Here is a 25,648-nt window from a genome sequence, read left to right as displayed (position 1 = left end):
GAGCCATCCAGGCGCCCCCATTGTTTAATTTTTTTAAAGTTACACTTCATACTAATAACTATGACTAAATTGTGCCTAGTAACGGAAAAGAAGACGACAGTGACACCAGCAAATGTCAGAATCAGAGATTCCTGGCTGCATAACCACATAGAAATGCCTATTTTAACAACTACCATGAATGAGATAATCTGGCTGAAAGGTTCCAGTCCCCAGGTGAAGCAAAAAATATGAGAGTAGATGCATTGGAAGATGGTAAGAAGAACAGTTTCACTTTACCTACATTATTCCCTCCCCAAGGTGGCACAGCTCAACGCCAAGAGAGACGTCTTGGCTGGTGATTTCTCTGACAGAGAAAATAAAAGGGATGAGAACACAGTTTCCTCAGCCTTGCAAAACACTGTGCAAGAGACTACTTTTATCTCACTTCATTCAGAACACTGAGAGACTTGGCATACTTAAATAGTCTGGGGACACCTAGGAAAAGGGAAAAGAGATGGGGGTTGACAGAAACCAGTGTGTGGATCACAATAATGAGCCATGTGTCCAATTAACTGCCTTACAAACTTCAGCAAGAGCCTCACCCATAAAACAATAGGATGCCTCACCTGAGGACACCTACAAATAGCCAGCCAATACCCCATTCTCCACACTCACACCCTGTAGCCAGAACCCCAAATTCCCCAGCAGATGGCACACATGAGCCTCCAACAAATGGGCACAATCCTGTAGACAGCACGGATATCAACACCCGGCTTGATTCTGCTGAACTGCACAACTTTGAACACTGTAGGGCACTGCATCAGGGAAAATTTATGAGAGGCTCTCCATAGCCAGACTGGCTTTCTGGGATGAAGAGTAGGTGTGCAATCCTAATCTCTGCCACACACCGCCCCTCAGGAGGTGTGGAACAACCCCAGAAGAGGAGTGGAACAACCACACCCATAAAAAAAAGTCTGAGAGACCCCCCCCAAACTCCAGCTGGGCTGACTGGTCTCTGGCTTCTTTCTCTCCCAAGGCCAGTTAGTAAACATTGGAAGAGATGGCTACTTCTTCAAATGTGAAAGCAGCAATGCAAGTCTTCAAGAAACATAAAGAATCAAGGAAACATGATACCAACAAAGGAGTAAAACAGAGCTCTTGGGGAAGACAGATGAAAGAAATGGAAATGTACAAAATGCCTGACAAATAAATTAAAAATAATCACCTTAAGCTCAGATAAGAGAGCAGATATAGACAAATAAACAAAATCAGGAAAATGATACATGAACAAAATGAGTTTCACAAAGAAATTATTTTTTAAAGTAAGAGAGAATCAAACAGAAATTCTAGATCTGAAGAAAACAATAACTGAACTGAAAAATTTCATTAAAAAACTTCAAGGGCACAGTTGATCAAGCAGAAGAAATAGTGAACTCAAGGGCAATCATTTAAAATAATCCAGTTAAGAGGAAAAAAAAAAAGATTAAAGAAAGCTTATGGCACTTAGAGGACATATCAAAAGAAACACCCTATGCGCTATGGGAGTCCCAGAAAAAGTGAAAGAGAAATGGGCAGAAAGTTTATTTAAAGAAATAATGACAATTTGCCAAATCTAGAGAGGAAAATGTACATAAGGCCAAAAGAACTCTTCAATAGAGGAGTCATAATATTTTTAAGCGTCCAACTCTTGATTTCAGTTCAGGTCATGCTCTCAAGGGTCATGAGACAGAGCCCTGTATCAGGCTCTGAGCTCAGCAGGGAATCTGCTTGAGATTCTCTCTCGCCCTCTCCTTCTGCCCCTTCCCCACCACATAGGCACACACATGTGCACACTCTCTCTCTAAAATAATGAAATAAATCTTTAAAAGAATACTATAACCAATAGGGGCACCTGGGTGGCTCAGTGGGTTAAAGCCTCTGCCTTCAGCTCAGGTCATGATCTCAGGGTCCTGGGATCAAGCCCTGCATCAGGCTCTCTGCTCAGTGGGGAGCCTGCTTCCTCCTCTCTCTGCCTGCCTCTCTGCCTACTTGTGATCTCTCTCTGTCAAATAAATAAATAAAATTCCTAGAAATGACCTATCAAGATTGAATCATGAAAGAAAAATAGAAAAATCTGAACAAACCAAAAATGAGTAAAGAGTTCAAATCAGTTATCAGTTAAAAACCTCCCATCAATCTACACATTTAATGCAATCCCTATCAAAATCCCATCCATTTTTTTTAAAGAAATAGAACAAATAATCCTAAAATTTATATGGAACCAGAAAAGACCTCGAATAGCCAAAGGAATATTGAAAAAGAAAGCCAAAGTCGGTGGTATCACAATTCCAGACTTCAAGCTCTATTACAAAGCTGTCATCATCAAGACAGTATGGTACTGGCACAAAAACAGACATATAGACCAATGGAACAGAATAGAGAGCCCAGAAATAGACCCTCAACTCTATGGTCAACTAATCTTCGACAAAGCAGGAAAGAATATCCAATGGAAAAAAGACAGCCTCTTCAACAAATGGTGCTGGGAAAATTGGACAGCCACATGCAGAAAAATGAAATTGGACTATTTCCTTACACCACACACGAAAATAGACTCAAAGTGGATGAAGGACCTCAATGTGCGAAAGGAATCTATCAAAATCCTTGAGGAGAATGCAGGCAGCAACCTCTTTGACCTCCACCGCAGCAACTTCTTCCTAGGAACATCGCCAAAGGCAACAGAAGCAAGGGCAAAAATGAACTATTGGGATTTCATCAAGATCAAAAGCTTTTGCACAGCAAAGGAAACAGTTAACAAAACCAAAAAACAACTGACAGAATGGGAGAAGATATTTGCAAACGACATATCAGATAAAGGGCTCGTATCCAAAATCTATAAAGAGCTTATCAAACTCAATACCCAAAGAACAAATAATCCAGTCAAGAAATGGGCAGAGGACATGAACAGACATTTCTGCAAGGAAGACATCCAGATGGCCAACAGACACATGAAAAAATGCTCCACATCACTCGGCATCAGGGAAATACAAATCAAAACCACAATGAGATACCACCTCACACCAGTCAGAATGGCTAAAATTAACAAGTCAAGAAATGACAGATGCTGGCGAGGATGCGGAGAGAGGGGAACCCTCCTACACTGTTGGTGGGAATGCAAGCTGGTGCAACCACTCTGGAAAACAGTGTGGAGGTTCCTCAAAAAACTGAAAATAGAGCTACCCTACGACCCAGCAATTGCACTCCTGGGTATATATCCTAAAGATACAAACGTGGTGCTCCGAAGGGGCACGTGCACCCGAATGTTTATAGCAGCAATGTCCACAATAGCCAAACTGTGGAAAGCGCCTAGATGTCCATCAACAGATGAATGGATAAAGAAGATGTGGTATATATACACAATGGAATACTATGCAGCCATCAAAAGACATGAAATCTTGCCATTTGCGACGACGTGGATGGAACTAGAGGGTATCATGCTTAGCGAAATAAGTCAATCGGAGAAATATAACTATCATATGATCTCTTTGATATGAGGAAGTGGAGATGCAAGGTGGGGGGGTTTGGGGGGAGGTAGGAAAAGAAAAAATGAAAAGATGGGATTGGGAGGGAGACAAACCATAAAAGACTCAATCTCAAGAAACAGACTGAGAGTTGCGGGGGGGAAGGGGGATGGGAGAGGGTGGTGGGGAAATGGACATTGGGGAGGGTATGTGCTATGATGAGTGCTGTGAAATGTGTAAACCAGACGATTCACAGACCTGTACCCCTGGGGATAAAAATACATTATATGTTTATTAAAATAAAAAAATTAAAAAAAAAAAAAAACTAAACAAAAAAAAAAAAAAAAAAAAAAACCTCCCATCATAGAAAATCCAGGATCGGATGGCTTCACAGATGAATTCTACCAAACACTTAAGGAGTACTTAATGCTAATTCTTTTCAATCTCTTCCAAAAAACTGAATAGAAAGAAAAACTTCCAAACTCATTTTATGAGGCCAGAATTATCCTAATACCAAAGTCAGACCAGGATACCAAAAGAAAAGAAAACTATATGCTAATGTAATTTTGACCTGAAGAACAGGCCTGATGATAAATATAATAATTCTCAATAAAATACTAGCAAACCAATTTCAACAGCACATTAAAAGGATCATACATCATGATCAATTAAGATTTATCACTAAGAATCAAGGATGTTTGAACATATGTAATTTAATAAATGTGATGCATCACATTAACAAAGTGAAGGATTAAAAATAATATAACATCCCTGAACTTCAAAAGCAATTCAATAATACTAGAGGACTTCAGTGCCCTACTAATATTAATAACATTGGATAGATCAATCAGAAAGAAAATTAGAGAGAAAATAGCAGGCCTGAATAAAACTACAGACCAAATGGACATTAAAGACATATATAGAATTTTATGTCCAACAGGAACAAAATACACACTCTTCTCAAGCACACATGGAACATTCTCCAGAATAAAACCTTTCTTGGCTCACAAAGCAAGTCTTATGAAATTTAAGGGAATTGAAATAATATCTAATATCTTTTCCATACACAATGGTATAAAACCTCAGGGAAAAAAATGAAAAATCCACAAAATATGCAACTTAACACCATACTCCTTAAAAACCAATGGACCAACAAAGAAAAAAAAAGGAAATCAGAGAATTATCTTAAAATAAACAATAATAAAAACAAAAAAAAAATATGCCAAAACATAGGGACATAGGAAAAGCAGTTCTAAGAGGTGAGTTTACAGCAATAAATGCCTATATTTTAAAAATCTCAAATAACCTAACTTAATCCCTAAAGGAATTAAAAAAGGAAAACAAACTAAGCCCCAAGTTAGTAGAAGGAAAGAAATAACAAAAGTCAGAGAAGAAATAAACAAAACAGAGACCAAAGAGACAAAAGGGGAAAAAAATCAATTAAACCAAGAGTTGGGTTTGAAAAGATAAATAAAATGGCAAATCTTTAGCTAGACTAACCAAGAAAGAGAGAGCGGAAGCAATAAAATAAAATTATGGAAAAAAGAGGAGACACTAAAATTGGTACCATAGAAATACAAAGTATCATAAGAGGCTACTATAACAATTATCTACCTATAAACTGCATAATACTTTAGAAGAAATGGATAAATTCTTAGAAAAAGACAACCTATCAAGACTGAATCATGAAGAAAGAGAAAACCTGAACAAATCAAACACAAGAGACTGATTTTGTTATCAAACCTCCTAACAAAGAAAGGACCTGAAATAGATGGTTCACAGGTGAATTCTATGAAATATTTAAAGGATTAATGTTAATCTTTCTCAATTCTTCCAAAAATTAAAAAGGAGGGAACACTCCCAAACTCATTTTATAATGCCAGTTTTACCCTGATACTAAAGACAAATAAGGAAAGAAACAAGAAAAGAAAATTACAGGCCAATATCTCTGATGAATATAGATGCAAACATTCTCAACAAAATACACAACAAAGGGGCACCTGGGTGGCTCAGTGAGTTAAAGCCTCTGCCTTTGGCTCAGGTCATGATCTCAGGGTCCTGGAATCGAGCCCCGCGTCAGGCTCTCTGCTCAGCAGGGAGACTGCTTCCCCCCAACCACTCTCTGCCTGCCTTTCTGCCTACTTGTGATCTCTGTCAAATAAATAAATAAAATCTTTAAAAAAAAAAAAAAACACACACAACAAATTCAACAGCACATTGAAAGTATCATGTACCATAATCAAGTGAGAGTTATTCCTGGGATGCAAGGATGATTCAACACACAGGAATCAATAAAAGTAATATACCCCATTAATATAAATAGGGGTAAAATTCATGTAATCCTCTAAAGTGACAAAACCCAACACACTTTCATGACAAAATCTCTCAACAGTTTGGGTATAGAACAAACATATATCAATATAATAAAAGCTACATATAACAAACCTAAACTAACAATTTTCAATAGGGAAAAGATGAAATCTTTACCTATCAGATCAAAAACAAGACAAAGTTGTCCATTCTTACCACTCCTATTTAACATTACAAGCCCTAGCCAGGCAATTAGGCAAGAAAAAAGAATTAAAAGGCATCCAAACCAGAAAGAAAGAAATAAAACTGTGGGAGAAATGAAAAAATGTTGGTCAAGGGTATGAATTTTCAGCTATAAAATATATCAGTCTGGGGATCTAATGTATAACATGGTGACTAAAGTTAATAATGTATTGCATACTTGAAACTTTCTTATTAAATGTTGCTATGTAAAGTGTGCTAACCTTATTGTAATCATTTCACAATTATACGAAATCATTACATTGTACACCTTAAACTTACACAATGTTGTATGTCAATTATATCTCAATAAAGTTTGGGGAAAAATTTGAAAGATAAAAACATATTCTTACTCCACTCTTATGAATATCTGCGATTTACTTTGTTCAGGAGTTTCTTTTTTCATTAGGATTCCAGTTAATTGTCTGGGTACAGGCAATTACTCAGGAATTCTTTAAATACTTTCAATAAAGAGAGATTGGTTGATTGTAACAATAACTGAATTGCAAAGGAACAGCAGACTTTACCAGAAGATAGTGAAGAGAATTTAGCTAACAACAACAACAGAAACTAATCTAATTTCTTGACCTCATGTGAGGTATGGTGTTAGAAAATAAGACCTGAGTGTTATATGCAATTGATGAATGACTGGACTCTACATCTGAAACTAATAATGTACTATATGTTGGCTAACTAAATTTAAATTTAAAAAAAGAAAAGAAAAGAAGACCTTAAGAGGGTTGCTTCAGATGTATGTTGATTGCAGAAATATCTCAGTGAATACAAGTCAGGAGAGAAGAATCATCAGGCATTAAGTATATGAGAGTCCTGGAAATGACAGATTACTGAATGCACTGCAGTGTAAGAAGTGTCCAATGTGCTTGGATATAATATAATGCAAAGGACTTATAAGGTATTGACATATTTTGCATCTCTTTGAAACAAGTATTTCAAGAAATTTAATGCTGAGCTACTATCAAATAGATTGCCTCTTACCTTGCAATCTAGTGTACAGCATTCCCCAGAACCACATTGTTTACCCTTTTTCATTAGACATATTCTAGCGTCACAGCAGTCTTTATGTGTACAATTCTGTAAACAAAGGGACAAATTCAAATGATATCTTCTCTCACATACGTTATGATAATTTGTCTTTTAAGAAACTTACCAATTTCATCTAAATTGCCAAATTCATTTACATAAAGTTTTTTTTAATATTTTTTAAACATACATAGAATGTATAATAAATAATGTACCCTCTTTCATTCCCAATACCGGGAATTTCTTTTTTCTTTCATTTCTCCACCAGCACAGCAAGAAGTTTATCAAGCATATGATTATTTCCAAAGCCCTGGCTTTCATTTTCATTGATTTTCATTCTCTGATCTCTATCTCATTGATTTCTACCTATATCTTTATCATTATTTCCTTCTATTTACTTTAGATTTAACTTAGACTAATATTTTAGTTACCTTAAGTAGCAGTCTAAATAATTGATCAGACCTGTCTTCTTCTCTAATATAAGCATTTATAGCTTTAAATTTTCCTTATAACACTGTTTTAACTGAATCTCATAGATTTTGATGTTATGTTTAAATTTGCATACTGTGAAAAATATATCCTAAAATTGTTTTTGTAATTTTTCTTTGAGCTAAGGGCCATTTAGAAGTAGTAGTTTAATTTCCAAATATTTGGGGGCTTTTCAAGGTATTTTATTATTCTTGGTTTCTGATTGAATTTTCAACACAAAATAAATACATTGAGATTTATTTCGTGCCTCAAATATTCTATCCTGATTAATATTCCAAGTTCTCTTGAAAGGAATTTTTATATTTAGGCTATTAAACATAGTAGTCTATAAATATCATTATATTAAGGTGACTGGTGGTATTGTTCAGGTCTTCCATATCCTTAATGATTTTTGGTCTAGTTGTTCTATCAGTTACTGAGAGATGTGAAATAAATCTCAAATATGATAGTAGATTTGCCAGTTTCTCCCTTTAGTTCTGCCAGTGATTTCCTCATAAATTTTGAAGACTTAATGTGTGCGTATATATGTAAATATATTTGTATAAATGTTTATATATTTATTATTGTTATATCCTCCTTATGTATTTATCCTTTTTTTCATTTTGAAGTATTATATCTTTATTTTATATATTAGTATAGTCACTATAGCTCCCTTGTATTATCTGTTTACCTGTTATATCCTTTTCCATTCCATTATTTTTGTATGATACAGAGTATTGGCATTAAAATGTGATTTTAGAATGTGATTTAGCATGTGATTATTTCTCAGTTTTTATTTATCTGACAATCTTGGCCTTTTGATTAGAGTGTCTGGCCTCTTTATATTTAATGTAATTAACATATATTTCAATTTGTTATTTTGCTGTTTGTTTCTATTTATCTCATCTTGTTTTTGTTCCTCAATTCTTCCCTTTTTGTCTTATTTTTTGTTGATGAAATACGTTTAGTATTTAGCCAATAAATCCTCTATTGCCTTTTGTAGTTATATTTCTGCATACTTTTTTCAATATTTGCTCTAGGATTTATAATAAGTGTCTTTAAGACTATAATCTACTTAAAGTTAATACTGATTTTCTTCAGGTAAATTATAGAAACGTTGCAACAACTTATTTTAATGTACTCTTCCATATTTCATGCTGTTGTTGTTATAGTATAGATGTAGATATACACCTATATACACACAGAAGTGTGTATATGTGCATATGTATGTATATGTGTATTTATATGCATATGTATATGCATCCAAAACACATACATACCCATACATATATGTGTGTACATAATATATACACATGCAAATATACATTTATATGTTCATATATGTATTATGTACATATGAATGCATAGTGAATAAGTATATGTATTTACATATCTGTGCATGTATACAATGTTGTTTGTAAAATTAAGAGCAGAAAAGAAAAAGCATACATATAATTATTTATATCCCTCCACATATTTACCAATTCCTGTGTTCATCCTCTTATAGATCAGACTGATCACCTACTGCACTGGTCCTTCAGCCTAAAACATTTTAAGTTCTTAAGATTTTCTGTAGTGCAAGCTTACTATGACATATTTTCTCTGCTTTTGCTTAACTGAGAATAACTTTATTTATTTCCATTTTAAAGAATAATATCTTTGAATATAGATAGCTTGGTTCTTGACTTTTTTTTTTTTTGAAAGAGAGAGGGGGTTTTTTGTTTTTGTTTTTTAGAATTTTATTTATTTGACAGAGAGACAGCCAGAGAGGGAACACAAGCAGGGGGAATGGGGGAGGGAGAAGTAGGCCCCCCACTGAGCAGGGAGCCAGATACGGGGCTCAATCCCAAGACCGCTGGGCCACGACCTGAGCCCCAGCCGAAGGCAGATGCTCAATGACTGAGCCTCCCAGGAGTCCTGGTTCTTGACTTTCTTTCCTTCAGCACTTTTAGTTTGTCATTTCAAAGTCTACTGACCTCCATTATTGGTTATAAGAAATGGCCACGGTCGCCAAACTGTGGAAAGAACCAAGATGCCCTTCAACGGATGAATGGATAAGGAAGATGTGGTCCATATACACTATGGAGTATTATGCCTCCATCAGAAAGGACGAATACCCAACTTTTGTAGCAACATGGACAGGACTGGAAGAGATTATGCTGAGTGAAATAAGTCAAACAGAGAAAGTCAAGTATCATATGGTTTCACTTATTGGTGGAGCATAACAAATAATATAGAGGACAAGGGTAGATGGAGAGGAGAAGGGAGTTGAGGGAAATTGGAAGGGGAGGTGAACCATGAGAGACTATGGACTCTGAAAAACAACCTGAGGGTTTTGAAGGGGCGGGGTGGGAGGGTGGGGGAACCAGGTGGTGGGTATTAGGGAGGGCACAGATTGCATGGAGCACTGGGTGTGGTGAAAAAACAATGAATACTGTTACGCTGAAAATAAATAAAAAATTGGAAAAAAAAAAAGAAATCAGCTATATTTTGTATCATTGTATCATGTACCTAATGTGTCTTTCTTTAGGCTGAAATTAAGTTTATTTTTTATCTTAGGACTTTGGGAGATTTTGTTGATCTGTGTATAGAAGTGTGTTTTTTTGTGTGTGTGTCTATCTGCCTAAGATTATAATGCTGAGCATCTTGGGTCTGTAAGTAAATGTTTTCCTTCAAATCTGGAAAATAATCAGCATTATTCCTGCAGATTTTTTTCTGCCACCTACTCTCTCTTTTCTTTATCTTGAAATCCAATTACACCTACATTTGGTACTTAATATTTCCTTTCAGGTATCTAAGGTTTTGTTATTTTTCTTCAACTCTTTTTCTCTCTGTTCCATAGAGTGTATGTTCTTATTGTTCCACTGATCAAGTTCATTGATTATTCTGCTTCTGTTCAAGTTCATTGATTCTTCTGCTTCTGTTTTGTTTCATTTATTACTTTTCACTTGTAGACTTTAAATTTATATTTTTTATGTTTACCATATATCTGTTGAGATTCTCTAGCTGCTCACTCATTAGGATAATTTTTCCTTAAATTATTTGAGCATGATTTCCTTTAATGCTCCTAATATATTCAAAATAACTAATAACTACTGTGAAGTCTTTATCTGCTAAATACAATATCTTGGATTTTTCAGAATCAGTTTCCCTTAACTGCTTATTTTCCTAAATATGGTTCACATTTTCTGTAATAATTCTCTGTCTAGTAAATTTTTGGTTAGTAAGTTAAACATTATAGATACAATGATATAATGCCTGTATTCAGCTATCTTTCTGGATGCTTCCCCTCCCCCATTGGGAATTAAGTAACCTGGGTATAGACTGTAAGCTTTATCTCTCCTACAGTGTGCTATAGCTATTTCTGCTCAACTTATATGTCTTCAAACCTCTGAATTTTTAGCCTGATTCCCTGGTGTAATGTGACATTCAGCCAAGGATTTAGGTAGAGATAGCACTTAGATTTCAGAGTACAAACTATGTGTAATTTCTTTGTTTCTTAAGATTCCTCTTTAATTTCCAGTTGCAGTCCCAGTCTCAAACTCACAGGGCTCACCTGGTACACCTTGTCTTTCAAGGGTCTCACCCTACATTTTTTGCCCAATAGGGTATGTCTAGGCCATGCATATTTTAGCAGTCAGCCAAATGTGTTTAAAATTTATCATCAGATTTTAGGTTTTACCACTTTCACAATTCTCTCTCTTTTAGGGTTTTCCCCTTAAATTTCCAGTGGTTCTAATCTTTGAAATCTGTTCTCTTTCACATTGAATCAGTAGAGCTGCAGTTTTCCACAGCTATTTAATTCTGTCACAGCTGTGGAGTTACAGGAGCACTCTTATGCTAGAAAGATATAAACTCACAATCCTTATTAATTGCAGCTGCAACTTTTCAAGAGTAAACTCTCCTCTGGCTTCTTCTTTTAAATATTTTCCATTACATATAGATATAACATATTTTATGTTATAAAATATATTTATTATATATATTTATTATATTTATATATTATATATGGATAATATATATTGTATGTAATATATTATATATGATATATAATTATATACATAATATATCTATATATATGTTTATATATATAACATTTATAATATAATAATATATAGTGTATTATATATCTTTGTATATTATTTATTTTAATAATATATATTAATTTTTAATAATGTTTCATATTTTACAATTGCTATCTCTTGAGAGTTTCCATGTGACTACTTTACTTTATTGTCAATAGCTCCTCTATCATCTTTCATCTTTCTTTTGGTTTGATCTTAGTTCTACATTTTTGTATTTTCTACAGGTGATAGATTTTTTAAAAAACACTTTTAATTGGCATCACCTGTCAACAGAAAACATTTCACTTTATATAGCAAGCAATTTATTTTGCTATTTCACTGGTAATAGTCTGTTGCCTTTAGATTTTCCTGTTTTTGTTACTGCTTGTTGTTAAAAGCATATTTCTTTAGCTCCTTAGACAACATTTGTGGTAAATAATTATGAGTTTGGAGTTGACACTCCAAATAGATACACTAAAGAATGTCAGAAGGCAATCTCTGAAGTTAAACGTTATCTAAAATGCTTTTGCTGTCCACTTCAAAAAATAGCAAAATAGGAAACTTAAAGTCTTCCATCTTCCCCAAAGGTCTTTTTCAAATTTATTTTTCTGAAAGACAAAGTCTCACCTTTTTTAGCTATTATACAGATATATACACATACTTTTTATCTATACACACATACATATAGGAAATTTTTAAAAGCCAAAAAAATTTCTACTAACCTCTATAATGCCACAATCACACTCTTCACCATGTTCCAATTTTCCATTGTCACATACTTTCCTTTGTGCTTCTTTATAAACTGGCATTTCAGGAAGGATTTTCTGAAGACATTCAAAGCCAGATTGTGAAGCTAAGTATTTAAAGTCATCCAAACTACAGGTGCTAAACTCCTTTACACCCCCAGACTGCCTAAAATATTTTAAAAATGGATACGACAAAAATTATTGCTGTATAGCTCTGCATTTCTGCTAATGTATGGGTTTTGAAAAGAGATTTAAAAAGAATTATGGGAAAAAATAAGCACATTTTTAAAAAATATTCATTGCATTGCAAAACATACTAATGATTTACCATACTTTTTAAATTTTACCAAGAAAATTCTTGTAATAAAAAAATCTAAAATCTTTTTATAGCATTCTATCCTGTTTTAAACAAAACCTATTTTTTTTTAAAGATTTATTTTATTTATTTGACAGAGAGAGATCACAAGTAAGCAGAGAGGCAGGCAAAGAGAGAGAGGGAGGGAAGCAGGCTTCCTGCTGAGCAGAGAGCCCGATATGGGACTCGATCCCAGGACCCCGAGATCATGACCCGAGCCGAAGGCAGCGGCTTAACCCACTGAGCCACCCAGGCGCCCCAAAACCTATTTTTTATCTATCTTATGAACTTCATTAAATCTTTAAACATAAGAACTGTGTTTATTTTATTTACTTTCCCAATGCCAGACCATTGAATATTAAGTTTTTTAAGCCTCAATATTTAACATATTTTGTATTTTTATATAATAAAATTCTTTTAATGACAATATGAACATGTTTATATTAATTCTAATAATACATTTTAGGGCTTTTGTTCAACATAATTGAACAGTGAAGTAAAAACCTGTTGTTTGACACTAAAGAAATACAAAGAATTATAAGAGAATATTATGAGCAATTATATGCCAAGAAATTAGGCAGTATGGAAGAAATGTATTCATTCCTAGAAATATATAAACTACCAAAACTGAAACAGAAAGAAATAGACAACCTAAACAGACCCACAACCAGCAAAGAAATAGAATCAGTGATCAAAGGCTAAAATGAAATAATGAGAAAATATAATAGCTGATCTGGTCACTGTTTACAACATAATTACTGAGCATTCTCCTAGGCAAAATGTATGTAGTAAAAAGTAGACCAAGTGCCTGGTAGGGCAAAAAGCACAAACATCAGGCAAAAAAATATATGAAACACTGGAATGGTGAAATGATGGGAAAAAAACAACATAATATACAAGGGAATAAAAGATACTACTTTGGAAGAAAAGATGCTTATTAAAGAAAAAAACTATAGTCCGCATCATACTTTTCATGAAAAACTGAACGTTTTCCCCTTAAGACTGGGAACAAGACAAAGATATCCACTCTCACATCAATAAAGTTATTGAAATTATTCCAAATTCAATTACATACAAATAGATGAAAAGGAAAAATAAAAGTGTTCTACATAGATGACAAAATTTTGTTTACAGAAATTCTTAAGGAATCAACAAATAGAATTGGAAAATTCTGATGAGTTTAGCAAGTGTGTACCACACAAAGTCAATATACAAAAACGAATTATACTTTCATGAACTATGCTTTCATGTATTTTTTAACCAATCCATTTTTTAATTTTTAAATTCTTTTTTTTTCTAAGAGAGAGAAAGCAGGGGAGGGGCAGAGGGAGAAGGAGAGAGAGAATTGTGTTTTTAATATGATTTTTAAAATTTAAATTCAAGTTATTTACCATGTAGTGTGTTGTTTCAGGGATAGAATTTAGTAATTCATCAGTTGCATATAACACCCAGTCCTCATTCCATCAAGTTCCCTCCTTAATGTCCATCACCCAGTTACCCCATCCTCCTACTCACTGCCCCTCAAGCAATCCTCAGTTTGTTCTCTATAGATAAGAGTCTCTTATGGTTTGCCTCTTTTTTTATCTTATTTTAATTTTTTTTCTTTCCTTCCCCATGTTCATCTGTTTTGCTTCTTAAATTCCATATATGAGTGAAATCATATATTTGTCTTTCTCTGACTGATGTATTTCGCTTAGCCTAATACCCTCTAGTTCCATCCATGTACTTGCAAATGGCAAGATTTCATTCTTTTGATGGTTGAGTAATATTCCACTATATATATACCATATCCTCTTTATCCATTCATCTGTTGATGGACATCTGGGCTCTTCCCATATTCTGGCTATTTGGACATTGCTGCTATAAACATTGGGGTGCATGCCTCCCTTCAAATCACTATTTTTATATCCTTTTGATAAATACCTTATAGTGCAGTTGCTGGGTAGTAGGGTAATTCTATTTTTAACTTTTTTGAGAAACTTCCATACTGCCTTCCAGAGCGCCTGCACCAGTTTGCATTCCTACCAACACTATAAGAAGGTTCCCTTTTCCCTGCATCCTCACTGACATCTGTTGTTTCCTAACATGTTAATTTTAGCCATTCTGACAGGTTTGAGTTGGTATCTTGTGGTTTTGATTTGTATTTCCCTGATTCTAAGTGAGGTGCAGCATTTTTTCATGTCCGTTGGCCATTTGTATGTTTTCTTTGGAGAAATGCCTGTTCATATCTTCTGCCCATTTCTTGATGGGATATTTTGTTTTTGGGGTGTTGTTTGATAAATTCCTTATAGATTTTGGATACTAGCCCTTTATCTTATAAGACATTTGCAGATATCTTCTTCCATTTGGTAGGTTGTCTTAGTTTTGTCAACTGTTTCCTTTGATGTGCAAAAGCTTTTTATCTCAATGAAGTCCCCATTGTTCAATTTTGCTTTTGCTTCCCTTGCCTTCGGAGACATGTCTATCAAGAAGTTGCTGCAGCCAAGGTCAAAGAAGTTGCTGCATGTGTTCTCCTCTAAGATCTTAATGGATTCCTGTCCCAAATTTAGGTCTTTCATCCATTTTGAGTCAATTTTTGTGTATAGTGTAAGAAAATGGTCCAGTTTCACTCTTCTGTGTGTGGCTGTCCAATTTTGCCAACACAATTTTTTGAAGAGACTGTCTTCTTTCCATTGGATCTTTTTCCTGCTTTGTTGAAGACAAGTTGACCATAGAGTTGAGGGTCTATATCTGGGTTCTCTATTCTCTTCCATTGATCTATGTCTGTCTTGTGCCAGGGTCATACTGTCTTGATGATTACAGCTTTGTAATACAGCTTGAAGTCTGGAATTGTGATGTCTCCAGGTGTGTTTTTCTTTTTCAACATAACTGTGGCTATTCAGGGTCTTTTCTTGTTGTATACAAATTTTAGGATTGTTTGTTCTAGTTCTGTGAAAATGCTGGTTTTGTTTTGATAGAGATTGCATTGAGCATGTAGATTGCTTTAGGTAGTATAGAATTTTAACAATATTTGTTTTTCCAATCCATGAGCATGGGATGTTTTTCCATTTTTTGTGTCTTCCTCAATTTCTTTCATAAGTGTTTTACAGTTTTCAGAGTACAGATCCTTTATCTCTTTGGTTAGGTCCATTCTTGGGTATCTTATGGGTTTTGATGTAATTATAAATGGGATCAATTTTTTGATTTCTTGTTCTTCTTCCTCATTCTTAGTATATTGAAATGCAAGTAATTTCTGTGCATTGATTTTATATCTTGCCACTTTGCTGAATTCCTGTATGAGTTCTAGTAATTTTTGATGGAGTCTTTCAGGTTTTATAAGTTTTGCTATGGTATGTCATGGTATTGATCTGTCATGGTATTGATCTGTTTTTGCTAACTTTGAGAGGAGTTCTCTGTGCCTCCTAGATTTGATTGCCTGTTTCCCTCCCAAGATTAGGGAAGTTCTCAGTTATGATTTGTTCAAATAAACCTTCTGTCCTTTTCCCCCCCCCCTGCTTGCTCTTCTTTTGGTACTCCTATGATATGATATCATCACTTTATGGAATTTTTGAGTTTCCCAAGTCTAACTCCATGATCTAATAGTTTTCTCTACCCCCTCTTTTCAGCTTCATTATTTTCTATAATTTTATATTCTATGTCACTGACTCACTCTTCTGCTTCATCCATCCTTGTGTTTATGGCTCCACTTGCGATTACATCTTGCTTAGCATTTTTAATTTTGGCCTGTCTAGATTTTACTTCTTTCATCTCTATAGTAAGGGATTCTTTAGTGTCTTCTATGTTGTTTACAAGCCCAGCTAGTATCCATATAACTGTTGTTTTAAATTATAGTTCAGATATCTTATATCTGTATTGATTAAATCTCTGACCATGAGTTCTACTTCATGCTCTTTCTTTTGGGGTGAATTCCACCATCTCATCATTTTGTCCAGAAAAGAAAAAAAAGAGGAAAAAGAACAAAAAATAATAACAGTAAAGTAAAACAAAAAGGGTGGAGGGACAAGAAAAACAAAAACAAAAAAAGAAAAAAAAATACTGAGTGTGTGTTTCGGTCGGCTTGTTAAACTGTGTCCCAAAATAAAAAAATAAAATGAAATTAAATTAAACAAAAAATTGTATGCATATGTAAATATAAATATTAATAAATAATAAAAGATTTTAAAAGGAATTGGAAAATACAATAAATGAAAATAACAATAGAGGAATAAAAGGAAAAAGAAAGCTACATCCTATTTCCCCTTAACCTAAAGCCTGCAGCACTCAGTGTTTAATAACTTTGGTGCATGCTAATTGGTTGTGCTGGTCTTCTGGGGGAGAGGCCAGCTATGCTGATTCTCAGGGTGACTTGTTTCTGTGGGAATGTGTACCCAGGGCACAAGGGGGCTGCAGGGCTAGGTGTATGTGGTTATAGCCTTCATTAGATGGTGCTGTGTTGTTGTTGTTATTGTTGTTGTTTTCCTGAAGGCTTTCAGCACCAATGGTCAGGATAAAAATTACTGTGCCCTGCTCTCTAGCCTCTGAGCTGAAAGTTTGCACCTCTACTCTTCAGTGAACCCCCATAGAAGAGCAATAAGTCTACTTGTGTCCTCTGTTTCCATCTGAACCTTATGCTCATGTTTCCCATGTCCAAGACATTTTATCTCAGGCATGTGACCAAGTTTCAAAACTCCAAATTTCAGGATGTTGCAAAGATGGCAGAGGAGTAGGGAACCCTACTTCAATCAGTCCCCTGGACTGAGCTGGATATCTACCAGACTACTCTGAACACCCATATCACCCAAATCAATCTGAGATGCAAGAAGATATATCTGGATCTCTATAAACAGAATATCTCCAGCAGTTGATCTCGAGGTATGAAGCAGGGAGCCATGATTCTGCGGGCAGATATCAGAAGATAAATGGAAGGGGGAGGAAGCCTCCAGGTTCCTGTGCTGCAGGAGCACAAAACCCTCCCATGCTGGGGACCAGGTACAAACTCCTGAACTAGTAGTGATGGGAAAAGCATTTAAGAGCAGCCCCCCAGATTGAAACCTGGAGCTGTGGGGGCATGCGTGTGAACTGGGGGTGGCTGGCGGTTTTAAAAGCACAACGGACAGAGATGTGCCTTGACCTGGAAGCAACATCTGGGAGTGCTGCTGTGGGGCACACAACTCAGGATGCTGCAGTTTTTAGCAGCACAGACAGTAACAGAGACAGTGTAGCCTGGAAAGTTCACTAAAGAACAGACTGTGATCTCTCTGTTCTGAGGCAAAGGTCTGGATATGGTCACTTCTGCTCTGACTCTTGGAAGAGACAGGGAAAGCTGCCAGAGAACAAAGGCCTCCAAAACCAGTTTTCACTGAGCCCATCCCTCACCACAGGGACAGGGCAATTTTGCCCAAACAGGGTTGCCTGAGTAATAATGTGGCAGGCCCCTCCCCTAAAAGACAGGCTGGAAGAACAAGAGGCCAACGACCTTAAGGTCCCTATAAAACTCATCTTGCATTTTGCTTAGGGTGTGGTCAACAATTTGGATTCTGTGCATTCCCTCAACCACCCCTCAACAGAACAACTAAGAGGGGGAACCACAAAAATAGGAAAGACTCAGAGACTGTGACCTCTGTCACAGAACTAATGGATATGGACTTAACCAAGATGTTGGAAATAGACTTCAGTTATGCAGACAATTGCTAGGATGGAGAAAACCATTAATGGCAACATATATTCTCTAAGGGGCAGAACTTGAAAATGCTATCAGTGAGATCCAATCTAATCTAGATATTCTGACAGGATAAATGAGACAGAAGAATGAATAGATGATCTAGAAGAAAAACTGATAGAAAAGAAGGATCAGAAGGAGGCCTGGAACAAACAGCTTAGAACCCATGAAAACAGAATTAGAGAAATAAATGACGCCATGAAACATTCCAATGTCAGAATTATTGGGATCCCTGAGGGGGTGGAGAGAGAGATGACTAGAAGATATATTTGACCAAATTGTAGCTAAGAACCTCCCTAATCAGGGGAATGAAACAATCATTTTTGTCCTAGAGGCAGAGAGGACCCCCGCTCAAGAGCAAGGGGAACAGATTGATGCCCTGGCATGTAATAGTAAAACTTGCAAATCTTAGAACGAAGGAAACCATCTTAACGGCATTTAGGGGGAGGAGACGCCTTATGTACAAAGGGAGGAATACCAGAATAATGTCAGACCTATCCACAGAGATCCAGAAAGCCAAAAAAGGGCTAGCAAAACATACTCAGTGTACTAAATGAGAAGAACATACAGCCAAGAATACTTTATCTGGCAAGGCTGTCATTCAGAATGGATGGAGAGATACAGAACTTCCAGGATGGGAAAAAACTGAAGTATGTGACCACTGAGCTGGCCCTACAAGAAATATTAAGAGGGGTTCTATAAAAGGAGAAAGACCCCAAGAGTGATATAGTACAAAAATTTACAGAGGCAATCTATAGAAACAAGGACTTCCCAGGCAACATGATGACAATAAATCATATCGTTCAATAATCACTCTCAATGTGAATGGCCTAAATGCTCCCATAAAATGACACGGGGTTGCAGATTAGATAAAAAGACAGGACCCACCCATATGCTGAATCCAAGAGACTTATTCTGAACCTAAATATACATCCAGACTGAAAATGAAGGAATGGAGAACCATCCTTCATGGAAATGGACCTCAAAAGAAAGCTGGGGTAGCAATCCTCATATCAGACAAATTAGATTTTAAGCTAAAGACTGAAGTTAGAGATACAGAAGGACAACATATCATTCTTTTTTTATTTTTTATTTTGTTATCAACATATAATGTATTATTTGACCCAGGAGTACAGGCCTGTGAATCACTAGGTTTACACACTTCATAGCACTCACCATGGCACATGCCTTCCCCAATGTCCATAACCCAACGACCCTCTCCCTAGCCCCCCTACCCCAGGCAACCCTCAGTTTGTTTTGTGAGATTAAGAGTCTCTTATGGTTTGTCTCCCTCCTGATCCTATCTTGTTTCATTTATTCTTTTCCTACTCCCCAAATCCCCCAGGTTGCCTCTCAACTTCCTCATATCAGGGAGATAATATGATAATTGTCTTTCTCTGACTTATTTCGCTAAGCATAATACCCTCTAGTTCCATCCATGTCATCGTAAATGGCAAGATTTCATTTCTTTTGATGGCTGCATAGTATTCTATTGTGTGTGTGTGTGTGTGTATAGATATATAGATATCTATATATATGTGTGTATCTATATATAGATATATAGAGAGATATACATATATAGAGAGAGAGATAGAGAGATATATACATATCTATATATATATAGATAGATATCTATATATATGTGTGTGTATCTCTCTATATATAGAGAGATACACACACACACACACACACACACACACACACACACATTTGCGATGACGTGGATGGAACTAGAGGGTATTATGCTTAGCAAAATAAGTCTTTCCAGAACCTATATATAGATATATAGATAGATAGATAGATAGATAGATATCGATATATATATATATAGGTTCTGGATATCTATAGATATATCTATATATCTATATATAGATATATCTATATATCTATAGATATAGATCTATAGATATCTATATATACAGCACATCTTCTTTATCCATTCATCTGTTGATGGACATCTAGGTTCTTTCCATAGTTTGGCTCTTGTGGACATTGCTGTCATAAACATTCGGGTGCACATGCCCCTTTGGATCACTACATTTGTATCTTTAGGGTAAATACCCAGTAGTGCAATTGCTGGCTCATAGGATAGCTCTATTTTCAACTTTTTGAGGAACCTCCATGCTGTTTTACAGAGGGGTTGCTCCAGCTTGCATTCCCACCAACGGTGTAGGAGGGTTCCCCTCTCTCCGCATCCTCACCAGCATCTGTCATTTCTTGACTTGTTAATTTTAGCCATTCTGACTGGTGTGAGGTGGTATCTCATTGTGGTTTTGATTTGTATTTCCCTGATGCCGAGTGATGTGGAGCACTTTTTCATGTCTCTGTTGGCCATCTGGATGTCTTTGCAGAAATGTCTGTTCATGTCCTCTGCCCATTTCTTGATTGGATTATTTGTTCTTTGGGTGTTGAGTTTGATAAGTTCTTTATAGATTTTGGATACTAGCCCTTTACCTGATATGTCATTTGCAAATATCTTCTCCCATTCTGTCAGTTGTCTTAAAGTGTCTATCCAATAAGATCTAACAACTCTAGATATCTATGCCCACAACATTAGAGCAGCCAACTACATAAGGCAACTGTTAAACAGAATAATAAAAAAACATATTGACAAGAATACATTAATTGTAGGGGATCTTAACACACCATTCTCAGCAATAGACAGATCATCTAAGCAGAAAATCAACAAAGAAACAAGAGTTCTGAATGACACACTAGACCAGATGGACCTCATAGATATATCCAGAACATTTGACCCTAAAACAACAGAATACTCATTCTTCTCCAGTGCACATGGAACTTTCTCCAGAATAGACCACATACTGGGTCACAAATAAGGTCGCAACTGATACAAAAAGATAGAGATTATTCCCTGCATATTCACAGACCACAATTCTCTGAAACTGGAACTCAATCACAAGAAAAAGTTTGGAAGAAACTCAAAAACTTGGAAGCTAAAGACCATTCTGCTCAAGAATGTTTGAGTCAACCAGGAAATTGTAGAAGAATTTAAACAATTCATGGAAACCAATGAGAATGAAAACATTTTGGTCCAAAACCTATGCGATCCAGTAAAGGCAGCCCTAAGTGGGAAATACATAGCCATCCTAGCCTCATTCAAAAAAATACAAAAATCCTGAGTACACAAACTATCTTTACACCTTAAAGAACTGGAAAATCAACAACAAATTAAGCCTAGCCCATGTACGAGAAGGAAAATAATTAAGATTAGAGCAGAGATCAGTGAACTAGAAGCCAGAAATACAGTAGAACACATCAACAAAACTAGAAGCTGGTTCTTTGAAAGAATTAATAAGAGTGATAAACCACTGGCGAAACTTACCAAAAAGAAGAGAGAGAACCCAAATTAACAAAATTATGAATGAAAGGGGAGAGATCATGATGAACACCAAGGAAATAGAAACAATCATTAGAATTTTTTAATAACTATATGCTAATAAATTAAGCAACCTGGAAGAAATGGATGCATTCCTGGAAACCTATAAACTACCAAGACTGAAACAGGAAGAAACTGATAACCTGAACAGACCAATAGCCAGTAACGAGATTGAAGCAGTGATCAAAAACATCCCAAAAAACAAGAATCCAGGAACTGAAGGATTCCATGGAAGAATTCTACCAAACATTCAAAGAAGAAATAATACCTATTCTCCTCCTGAAGCTGTCTCAAGAAATAGAAACAGAAGGAAAACTTCCAGACTCATTCTATGAGGCAAACGTTACCTTGATCCCCAAACCAAGGCAAAGAACCCATCAAAAGGAGAAATTCAGACCAATATACCTAAGGAATACGGATGCCAAAATTCTCAACAAGATCCTAGCTAATAGGATCCAGCAGTACATTACAAGGATCATCTACTATGACCAACTGGGATTTATCCCTGGGATGAAGAGCTGTTCAACACTCACAAATCAATCAGTTTGATAGAACACATTAATAAGAGAAGAGAGAGAAATAATATGGTCCTCTCAATTGATGCAGAAAAAGCATTTGATAAAATACAGCATCCTTTCCTGATTAAAACTCTTCAGAGAATAGGGATAGAGGGAACATTCCTCAATTTCATAAAACCCACCTATGAAAAACCCACAGCAAATATCATTCTCAATGGGGAAAAGCTGAGAGCCTTTCTCTCTCAAGATCAGAAACATGAGAAGGACGCCCACTCTCACCACTATTGTTCAACATAGTACTAGAAGTCCTAGCCTCAGTGATCAGACAACAAAAAGAAATAAAAGGTATTCAAACTGGCAAAGAAGAAGTCAAACTCTCTCTTCACAAATGACATGATACTTTATGTGGAAAACCCAAAAGGTCCACCCCCAAATTACTACAATTCATAGAGCAATTCAGTAATGTGGCAGGATACAAAATCAATGCACAGAAATGAGTTGCTTTCCCATACACTAACTGTAGAAAGAGAAATTAAGTAATTAATTCCATTTACAATAGCACCAAAAACCATAAGATACCTTGAAATAAACCTAACCAAAGAGGTAAAAATCTACACTTGAGGAACTACAGAACACTCATGAAAGAAATTGAAGAAGACACAAAAAGATGGAAAGACATTCCATGCTCATGGATCAGAAGAATAAACATTGTTAAAATGTCTATGCTGCTCAGAGAAATCTGTACTTTCAATACCATTCCAATCAAGATACTATAGGCATTTTTCAAAGTGCTGGAACAAACAATCCTAAAATTTGTATGGAACCAGAAAAGACCCTGAATCACCAAGGAAATGTTGAAAAAAGAAAATCAAACCTACAGGCATCATACTGCCTGATTTCAAGCTATATTATAAATCTGTGATCACCAAGACAGCATGGTACTGGCACAAAAACAGACACACAAACCAAAAGAATAGAGTAGAGAGCCCAGATATGGACCCTCAACTCTATGGTCAAATAATCTTTGACAAAGCAGGAAAAAAATATCCAGTGGAAAAAAGACAGTCTCTTCAATAAATGGTGCTGGGAAAATTGGATAGCCACATGCAAAAGAATGAAACTCAACCATTCCCTTACACCATACACAAAGATAAACTCTAAATGGATGAAAGACCTCAATGTGAGACAGGAATCCATCAAAATCCTAGAGGGGAACATAGGCAGTAACCTCTTCGACATTGGCCACAGCGGCTTCTTTCAAGACACGTCTCCAAAGGCAAAGGAAACAAAAGTAAAAATGAACTTTTGGGACTTCATCAAGATAAAAAGCTTCCACACAGCAAAGGAAACAGTCAATAAAACAAATAGGCAACCCACAGAATGGAAGAAGATGTTTGCAAATGACACTACAGACAGATGGCTGATAATCAAGAACTTCTCAAACTCAACACCCCAAAAACAAGTAATCAAGTCAAAAATTGGGCAGAGGACATGAACAGACATTTTTCCAAAGAAGACATACAAATGGCTAACAGATACATGAAAAAAATGTTCATCATCATTAGCCATCACAGAAATTCAAATCAAAACCACACTGAGACACCATTTTACATCAGTTAGAATGGAAAAAATTGACAAGGCAAGAGATAAGAAAGGTTGCAGAGGTTGTGGATAAAGGGGAATCCTCTTACACTGTTGGTGGGAATGTAATTTGGTACAGCTACTTTGGAAAACAGTGTGGAGGTTCCTCAAAAAATTAAAAAATAGAGCTACCCTATGACCTAGCAATTCCACCATTTACCCCAAAGATACAGATATAGTGAAAAGAAGGGCCACATGCTCCCCAATGTTCATAGCAACAATGTCCACAATGGCCAAACTGGAAAGAGCTGAGATGCCCTTCAATAGATGGAAGGGAGTTGAGGGAAATTGGAAGGGGAGGTGAACCATGAGAGACTATGGACTCTGAAAAACAGCCTGAGGGTTTTGAAGGGGTGGGGGGTGGGAGGTTGGGGGAACCAGGTGGTGGGTATTAGGGAGGGCATGGATTGCATGGAGCACTGGCTGTGGTGAAAAAACAACGAATACTGTTATGCTGAAAAGAAATAAAAAATTAAAAAAATAAAAGTCCCAATTATTCATCAAAAAAAAAAGAAAAATAGATGGAAGTATAAAGAAGATGTGCTCCATATATACAATGGAATATTAGTCAGCCATCAGAAAGGATGAATACCCAACTTTTGTATCAACATGGACGGGGCTGGAAGAGATTATGCTGAGTGAAATAAGTCAAGCAGAGAGAGTCAATTATCATATGGTTTCACTTATTTGTGGGGTATAAGGAATAGCATGGAGGACATTAGGAGAAGGTAGGGAAAAAGGAAGGCGGGGCAGGGGGGGAATTGGAGGGGGAGATGAACCATGAGAGACTATGCACTCTGAGAAAAAAACTGAGGGTTTTAGAGAGGAGGGGGGTGAAGGGATGGGTTAGCCAGGTGGTGGGTATTAAGGAGGGCACATATTGCATGGAGCCCTGGGTGTTATACATAAACAGTGAATCATGGAACACTACATCAAAAACTACTGATGTACTGTATGGTGACTAATGTAATATAAAAAAAGGGAAAAAAAAAAAAAAACAACCTCCAAATTTCAGGGACTCCTGTGGTGTGGCCCTGCACTGTTCCGCTTGTGGAGGGTCTCACCATGTTTGCTGGCCAATCCCAGGAAAGTGGTCATGTGAACATAAGGCAGTTCAGATTATAGCAGAAAGCCAGCACGAAGACCAACTGCTCTCCTCTGGCTTCCTGGTTCCCATGCTTGGAAATAGCACATCATCTTGGCACCACCCACTCTTCCTGTCACCCAGAGGATCCTCAAACCACACTGTCACTCCTGGGATTCTACCCATCTTCACAACTTGAGCACATTTAAGCCAGGTACATTCAGTTAGTAATAAACTTCCAAAGGTTCAGATTTTATGCTCTGCAGTTTCCAATACTTTACAAAAGCAGCCATAAATAGGATCCTTCTCCACTGGTGGATCCACAGCTATATCTACCCCAAGAACTTATACACCTCCTACCTTCCAAAAGGTGGTCACTTTTCTACTTACAGGCTTGCAGATTTTTTTTCTCTCAGAACTCCAATTAATTTCTTGGGTGTTCAGAATGATTTGGTAACTATCTAGCTATGTTTGAGGGATTAGACTATCTGAGGGTCCCCCTTCTCTGCCATCTTAACTCTTCCCCACAAACATACAATGACCCCTCCCCCAGAGAGAGAGAATCTTATGCAGCTCCACACCCAATGTGGAATAGAACTGGGGTCAATCT

General features: G+C 36.2%; 1 protein-coding gene across 1 annotated transcript in view; it reads right to left on the bottom strand.

The window, feature by feature from the left end:
• The window catches only part of LOC308339064 (disintegrin and metalloproteinase domain-containing protein 5-like), a gene marked incomplete at its 5' end in the record, with an annotated part of 157,507 nt that overhangs the window by 60,199 nt on the left and 71,660 nt on the right, over positions 1–25,648 (bottom strand). The window contains 2 exons of the mRNA XM_080797436.1: positions 7,023–7,118; positions 12,322–12,511. Of these exons, the coding sequence (XP_080653562.1) occupies positions 7,023–7,118; positions 12,322–12,511 (286 nt within the window). The remainder of the gene's footprint in view (positions 1–7,022; positions 7,119–12,321; positions 12,512–25,648) is intronic.

The sequence above is a fragment of the Martes martes genome (assembly GCF_963455335.1).
Source record: "Martes martes genome assembly, chromosome: 2".
NCBI classification, from domain to species: domain Eukaryota; kingdom Metazoa; phylum Chordata; class Mammalia; order Carnivora; family Mustelidae; genus Martes; species Martes martes.
Note: the sequence above shows the minus strand (reverse complement) of the source record. Positions and strands in the feature narration are given on the sequence as shown.